At 31.7% G+C, this 8,069-nt stretch overlaps 1 protein-coding gene across 1 annotated transcript; it reads right to left on the bottom strand.

The window, feature by feature from the left end:
• Window positions 1-348: 348 nt before the first annotated feature.
• Window positions 349-4,580, bottom strand: LOC104090891 (abscisic acid 8'-hydroxylase CYP707A1-like). The gene is made up of 9 exons (XM_009596087.4): window positions 4,275-4,580; window positions 3,827-4,148; window positions 3,591-3,740; window positions 3,260-3,508; window positions 2,950-3,039; window positions 2,760-2,838; window positions 1,529-1,635; window positions 1,304-1,422; window positions 349-838 (listed from the first exon to the last, which is right to left on the bottom strand). Exons 1-9 carry the CDS (start codon window positions 4,487-4,489, stop codon window positions 733-735), a joined length of 1,437 nt encoding a protein of 478 aa, XP_009594382.1. The 5' UTR covers window positions 4,490-4,580; the 3' UTR covers window positions 349-732.
• Window positions 4,581-8,069: the final 3,489 nt, after the last annotated feature.

Here is an 8,069-nt window from a genome sequence, read left to right as displayed (position 1 = left end):
ATGATCTTGAAGTCATGACCTTTAATATGTTTCCTAAATTCAGGACCATTGTCTCTCCTAATACACAGAGGAATAGAGACAGTGAACCAGAAGGGTAAAATTCTTTAAATGCCACAAACTCTATTAGCCAGATTTTAGCAGTGTACAAGGTCAATTAAAAGTTGTCCTCCCCCCCCCCCCCCCCCCTTTTTTTTTTTTTTCGCTATTGTGCTCTCCAGCTTAGAGATCACCCACCACTTCAAAACTCACCAAATGTAACTTCAACACTTGGCTCTTCAATAGCCTCTCTGATAAGGACCTTACAAACAGGACTTGTACTGAGCAGACACATGGCAAAAGCAAAAGATATTAAAACAAGACAGTGAAAATCCCATTTCCCATCCCAACACATGGGCAAAGTCCATTTGCTTTTTATGTCAAACAAAAGCCAAAATAAAGGATACTAAAAGAAAAGCTCAAATCAATTTTTTACACTTTGTGAATTCCAATTCTTGCAAATTGAAATGATACAAAATGCTAGCTGTAAAGGTACTCAAAATTAAGAATACCTTTAGTAGTAAAAAGTAAATTATAGTAAGTACTAATTTGTAGGGTGAAAAATGGAGATCTCTTTCATCCCCTATATGTTGTTTTTTGTTTTTGGGGATGAGCAACAATCTTGGATAAGATTGATGAAATCATTTGAGATATGCAAATCAGTAACAGCCATTTTGTTTCTGCTGCTCAGTGCCTTTAGGTTGAAGTGGTAGATTCTTTCCAAAATCTTGCTGGTAGTCCACCCATTGGAACTGGAAATGGTCCATATTGAATCCCACTATTAGATCCTTCCGCTTCCCACCTATAAATAACAATAAAAATCACAAATAAACCGTATTAGTTAATTAACTACGTCTCAATTCCACTAACTTTAGCATTATAATATGCTTCATTCAGTATAGAATAACGTAATAACCTTAAGAAAATCATAATGCAGTGAATGTCTACATCTCATAAATAGCATGTTCGTCGTGAGTAAGACGGTAAGAGGGTCTTTTATTTGAAATTGTCGAACATAGTGACGTGTCGTTTTAAAAATCACTTTAGACTTGCTTGGTCTAAAATCTTAAACACAGTTTACTTTATGTTTAATGAAGTTTGTTACTCCACTAGTTACTTTTGAGTTTTGAGGCAACACTAGTAAGTGTACTAAACGTTGTTTTACACATTATATGACACGTTATCCATTATTAACTCATTAAAAAACATGATTTAACATGTCATGATCTTATAAGTATTGGAAGGGTTATTAAAATCAAAACAATACCTGAATTTAGTGACTAGATGATGAGTCATAATTAGCATTTCCAGCTTGGCAAGTTCGTTCCCTGGACAAGCGTGTACTCCACTGCCAAATGGCATAAATGTATTGGGTTTTTGCACATTCTGCAAATAAATATGAATAATTAATTTTTTAAACTAGTAAAGTGATGGGGTAGGTAAAGAAAATTATTAAGAAGTAGTACACGTAATATAAAGGGTCGAGTGGTACCTCAAATCTTGAAGGATCAAAATTTTGTGGATTAGGAAAGAACTCTGGGTTCTGATGAATATTCCTGAACAAAGGCATTACTTTCCATCCTTTTGGAATTAAGTACCCTAAACCCATATTTTCAAATTTGAAGTTTATGAGTTATCAACTTGCAGCTCGTTTTAAATATAAGATTCATAATTAAATATTTATACATACTTAATGAAATTTCTAATACAAATGTAGGTCTAAGCAAAAGTTACATTTTGTCCAAACCGTAACTAATACAGAGTAACAGAGGCTTATCCAGGTTGGGGATATGAGTTCACGTGAATATTGGTCAAAACAATGTTATATTTCTCCAAAATTACTTAAATATATGTGTGTGAACCCATGCTCAAAGACTCTTATGGTGTAATTATTATTGGATGAATCTCTACAAGTGAAATTGACAGTTCAAATTTCACTCTCAACGGTCTTATTTTCAGCAGACTATAGATATATATGTGAAAATTACTAAAATTTCAAAAAGAATATAATTTCGAACCTATAATTTCAAAAGTGCAGTGAGTTTATGATAAAAGACTAAAATTAAACCCGTCAAATATAAATTTTAGATCCACCTCTTTACAACCGTACATCCATTCACTTAAATCTTGAATCTATACCTCTGAACTAATAGTATGGTTACGCTCCTGGTTCCTTTTAACTGATACAAAGGTCAGCCATTTTTGGAAGACCACATCATTTTTTACTTCCTTTGGTCTATTTATCTATCACTTTTTGATCTTGCTGTCAAATTCAGTTCATTTTAGACATCGGATTCATAATTAAATATTTATATATTTAATAAATTTTTTAATATAAATATCGAGTCTAAACAAAAGTTACGATTTGTCTGAATTGTAACTAATATTGTGTTTCCGCCCCTAATTTCTTTTAAATCTATCAAACTGATAGAATGGTCAGCCATTTTTGGAAGACCGCATCATTTATTACTCCTTCAGTCTATTTTATCTATCATTTTAGTCAAAAGAAATGGTCAAAACTATTTGTTAGTTTGAAATATCAAGAAGACATTAATTATTTTTGTCCATTTCCGCTCATACTACACTAGATAAGTGTAAGATAGTCAACTAAATTCTTTATGATTAATGTTATAAAATAGTTTTTTTTTTTTAACGAATATGCCAAAACCTCAACCCTCAAATGAAAAAGATATAAGGAATTAAATTTTTTCCCATTGGCTTACCTTTGTATTCTACATCAGCCACAGCTTCTCTAAATGTGAAAGATATAATGCTAGCTAGTCTCAATGTCTCCAAAACAACCTATACAAGACACATTGTCAAGAAGTTAATGTTAAAACTATTTTAAGTCCTTCAATTTTTTTTTATAGAAAATGTTAGTCAATATTGTCTCTCAAGTAAAATTGTTACTACCTTGTTAGTAATGGGCATCTTTCTTGTTTGTGTCCATGTCAACCCATGATTTTCTTGTTCATTTGACTGGCAGATTGCTTTCTGTTCAGCCTGCAATAATTATAGACATTATTAATGGCCAAACATCACAATGTCTTCTAATCAACAGTTTTTTTATAGTTAGGACAAACATGTAGGACAAACATGTAAGTTGAATATATCATATCCTTAGTAGGTGTGATCCTTACGTGAATACGAGATGCTTTATGAATGAGGCTGATTTTTTACGAGCACTTAAAAAAATGTGAAAGGAATCTTCTAGATCATTTACCTTGACATTCTTAAGAAGCTTAGGATTATCATGAAGGTACTTTAAAATCCAAGTCGAAACACTTGCTGTAGTGTCTTGTGCTGCAAAAAGAACTCCTATAATATTATCAGCAATTTGATCTTCATTTAATACCAATCCTTTCTCATCTTTGGCATTCAAGAAACAATTCAACAAGCCTTTCTCTATTAGCTTCTTCTCCTTCCTTTCATTTATGATTTCACTTAGAATTTTCCCAAGTCTCTTTCTTGCCTTCGCACATAAAAACATTACCGTCAGTGTCAGTCCACTGCGTAAACCTACAAAATTTAGTGATGACTAAAATGACACTTACTTGAAGGGACTTTCTATAAGGACTTCCTGGCAAATTTGTAGGGAAAGAATTGTAACCCTTATCAACTATGATATAATTCTTCTTCAATTGATCTTTAAGATGAGCATCCAAATGTCCAAATATAGCAAGTATACCTACTTCGAACGAATACTGACACGAAAAAAAGAAGATAAATGTCAGTAAAAGTTCGTTTATACTGTCAGTGTATATAAGTAAAATCCGATAGTAAAAACAACCTTTTTCATTTCATGATAAGTGTTAACAACATGTCCACCTGCCCAAGAGTTTAATGCAGAAATTGCTAATTCTTCGATATGAGGGATTTGGTTACGAATGGCTTCTGGATTTAAAGATGTCTGAACAAGTTTTCTGACATGGATATGGTAGTTTCCTTGATGAAAAAATAGCGCAGATTGACCAATTAAAGTCTCTTTGCTTTTGGGATAAGTTGGCTTGAATAAATTAGCTTGGTTCACTAGTACAAATCTAGCAGCTTCTGGACTTGTCAACATGACACAAGGACAACCTAGTATTTTTGTCTTAAAAATTTCACCATACCTGAAAAAACATTTTACAACCATTAATATTAGTATTACACCGACATACGAAAAAGAAGAATTAAACTTAATAGTCGTTCACTCAATTACTTAAATTAAAAATAGGGAATGTGAGTGAAAATGGTACCTTCTTTGCCTGTTAATGAAGAAGATATTAGGGTCTTGAGAATAAAGTTGAAGAGTTTCTCCTATATAAGGCCACCCCATTGATCCAGGTGGAAGCTTATAAGCTTTCCTTTGGGGTGATGATTTCTTATTTCTTGTTATGACAAACCATAAATATAAGAATAAGATAGTAAGAAGAAATATAGAGATATAGAAAAATAAGTCAAAATTAGTCATCTTCCTTTTTGTGATAGAGCTTTCTAATTGTTATAGGAGAATGCTAACATATAGTGAATGGGGTAGTGATCTTTTTTTTTTATGCAGCAGAGTGGAGATGATGCTTCTTTATATAGGAATGAAAGGGGGTAGAAAGAGACGTTAAATAGGAGAATAGTAGTAGAAAAAAAGTTTATGTTCAAAGATTACTATGACCTTGTCTTGATTATCTGATTTCACATATGTTGAAACATTAAATTTAAGTTAACTAAATTAGATAAGTTTATTTGATTTTTTAAAATTTTATCTTCACCAAGCATATCGCATTTATACTATCACTAATCTATAATGAAATACATTATTATATATTCCATTATTTAAAAAGTAGGTGGTTCAAGCATATTACACATGCTTTAGATTACACTTAGTAGGCGTTTGAGCGTGAATTCCATTTTTTTTTTTCAAATTTGGAATTTCACTAAAATTTTGAATTGAAGATGAAGTTGTGTTTGGTTATAATTTTTGCAACATATTTGGATGTCTTTTTTTCAACATATTTTGCAACTAAGCACTAAGAATTTTCCCATTTTCAAGTGAGATTGAAAAAATTGTAAGATTTTGATAACCAAACATTATTTTCAAAAAACAAAATTTGAAAAAAGAAAAATTTTCTTATGTCCAAACGGGCTCTTAGTCCTTATCTAAATGATATAAAATGTAAGTGGTTACAAACATATTAATACTCTTACTCTAGGCTAAGCTTAGCAAACTTATTACTGATAATATTCTAATTACAAGCATATATATAATGGCACATACTTTTAATTAGTGCAATAGCGGATTAAATCGAAAAACCAAACTGGACCAATTTCTTTTGTTATTTGGTTTACATTTTCAATTATTGGTTTGACACTAAATATTTAAAAGTTTTCGTTCCTTAGTTTGGTTTTGAATTTAAAAAGTAAAAACCGAAAAATCATTTTTTAATTTTTTTATATAAAACATATTTAATTCTTGGTATACGATCGATAAAGAAATTAACTAGCATTGCAATAATAACTAAATTTTGTTTTGATTATGGTATTAGTTTGCCAGTTTATTCTTGTTGACTCTTTGCATTATGCTTTTATAGGGGACTAAAAGTGTTTGATTATCTCATCAAATGTGTATTACTAGCTTATCTGTAGTGACTGATGATCATTATTCAATCATGTTATTGAATTTAGAAAAAAATATTTAAGAGATTTGGCATAACTACTCCTCCATAATGGTCATTCTTTTCTTTGTCATTAATTTAAATATGTTATTCATAGTTTAGATTTCATTTTTTTGTTTGTTATTTGTAGATACAGTGAATAGTTACCTCGGTTGAATCTAATGTACTTTCAATAGTGATTTCTCTACTATACTTGTGACACCCCGGAAAATTTCAAAATATTTAAGCGTAAAGCCTCGTAAATTTTCGCAAATGAATTCAAGGTTTCGTGGTGCCGGAGTAGGTATACATGTTTAAGGATTTTCGAAATTCTTCCGCGACTCGGACTTTTTGGGTTGAACAATGCACCGGAAAGTAAAAGAAAATTTTTAACAGAAAACTGCGTTTCTGCGGTCCATTATGCGACCGCAGACACAGACAAATTTTTGGTCATTTTGGTCTGCAATTATGCAACCGATATTCGGTCTGCATATTGATTATGCGATTGCAAAACCTGTTCCGAAGCTTCATTTTTGGGTTTTTTAAAATTCGACCCTACTTCGTTAAATACACGCTTTGGGCCATTTTTGAGCAAAAATCTGATGTTTTAGAGAGAAGGGAGAGTGTTTTAGAGAGAGATAAAACCCTAGGCTAATTATTCATCAAGTCTTGCTCAAATTTTGGAAGATAACAAGGAAAACCCACAAGTTCTTCAACTAAGAGGTAAGGTTCCATACCCTAGTTTTCAATTTCGAATTTGGGTAAAAGATGATTGATTAGGAGTATGATTCTTGGGTATGAGAGTATTATCTATACATGCATGTACCAACAAGATTTATGGAAAAATTGTTGAGCTTAAATAAGTAAGGATTGGGTTATGTAGTGAAGAAAATCTTGTAGAAGAACCTTATGGTTAAATTTGCACACCTAGTGTTTGATAAAATGCTCAAATGAGCTGAAACCATGAATATCTTCCTAATTATGGTTCAATTTTGTTATGTTTCAAAATAGATTGGGATTGCTAGAATTTTCGGAACGTTGTAGTAATTTAAGGAAAGCTCAATTGAGGTATGTTGGCTAAACTTTCTCTCTTAGAATTGAATTCCATGATGTTTCCATAAGTTCCAAGTATGGTTGTCTCATGTTCCTTATTCTATATTTCGAGTTGTTCCCAATAAATTCGATTGTCCCGAATAAGCAAAGTGTCAAGAATTGAGTAATCAAAACTTGTTCAGGATGTTCCTATCACATTACGTCATCCTTCGAGAATGTGTTCAAGAATGATATGTGTATTAAAATGTTATGACTTTGAGTCGCGTTTCAAATGAAAGCTATTATGCCAAATTGTGTGAGAAAAACTCAATATGCTTAAGACTCTTAATTGCTCAAATGTGTACCTAAAGTCTTGATTTGAAAATGTCTTGTTGTTGATAATCTATAATGATGCTTGAAAATGAAATAAGTGAATTGGGGATATAGAGTGTGCTCAACGTGCCAAGAATGAAGGTTATACTTGTGGCTAATAGTGCCAATGAAATAAGATGATGTGAGAAAGATTATGAAATGAGCTTTGATTCAACTATTCTAAAATTGACTTCGAAAATAGAATTTGCCTAAAAGCTTATGTACTCAAGTCATTCCCATATGTGGTTGTTTCAACTAATATTATGCTTTGTGAGTATTTTCAATGTGTTTTGCATTCTTACATATTCGTGAATGGAAATTGTGTAGTGTCCTTTTTGGGGAAAAGTATTTTAAGAATAAATGGTGTGTTATTTGTTGATAATTTTAACTTGCGCATCAATTGCCAATTATTTTAATTCATTTCTCGGAAAGAAATCTATTGTGCTTAAATTGTTCATTTCTAATGAATTTAAAGTTGTGATTTCTGGAATATTCTATATGTTGATATTTGATGATGATCTATGAAAGGAAAGAAATGAAAGTGTGGAATATGAAATACGGCCATTGCGCCATGAATAAAGAATCATATATATGGCCAAGAGAGCCAATGAAATAATAATATTGTAAGTGGTTAAAAGTACGGATTAAGTGATACGTGGTGTGAAAGGTTATGAGATGTACATATTTGTACTTTTGTTTTCAATGTGTTATGAAATCCTGTGGACGGTCTATGAAACGCATAGGTATATTGTGTTATAAAATCCCGTGGATGGTCTATGAAACGCATAAGTATATTATGTTATGAAATCCTGTGGATGGTCTATGAAATACATTGGTATATTGTGTTATGAAATCCTGTGGACGGTCTATGAAACACATAGGTATATTGTGTCCTGTGGACGGTCTATGAAACGCATAGGTATATTGTGTTATGAAATCCTGTGGACGGTCTATGAAACGCATATGTACATTGTGATATGAAATCCTATGGACGGTCTATGA

The sequence above is a fragment of the Nicotiana tomentosiformis genome, chromosome 4, assembly GCF_000390325.3.
Source record: "Nicotiana tomentosiformis chromosome 4, ASM39032v3, whole genome shotgun sequence".
NCBI lineage: Eukaryota > Viridiplantae > Streptophyta > Magnoliopsida > Solanales > Solanaceae > Nicotiana > Nicotiana tomentosiformis.
Note: the sequence above shows the minus strand (reverse complement) of the source record. Positions and strands in the feature narration are given on the sequence as shown.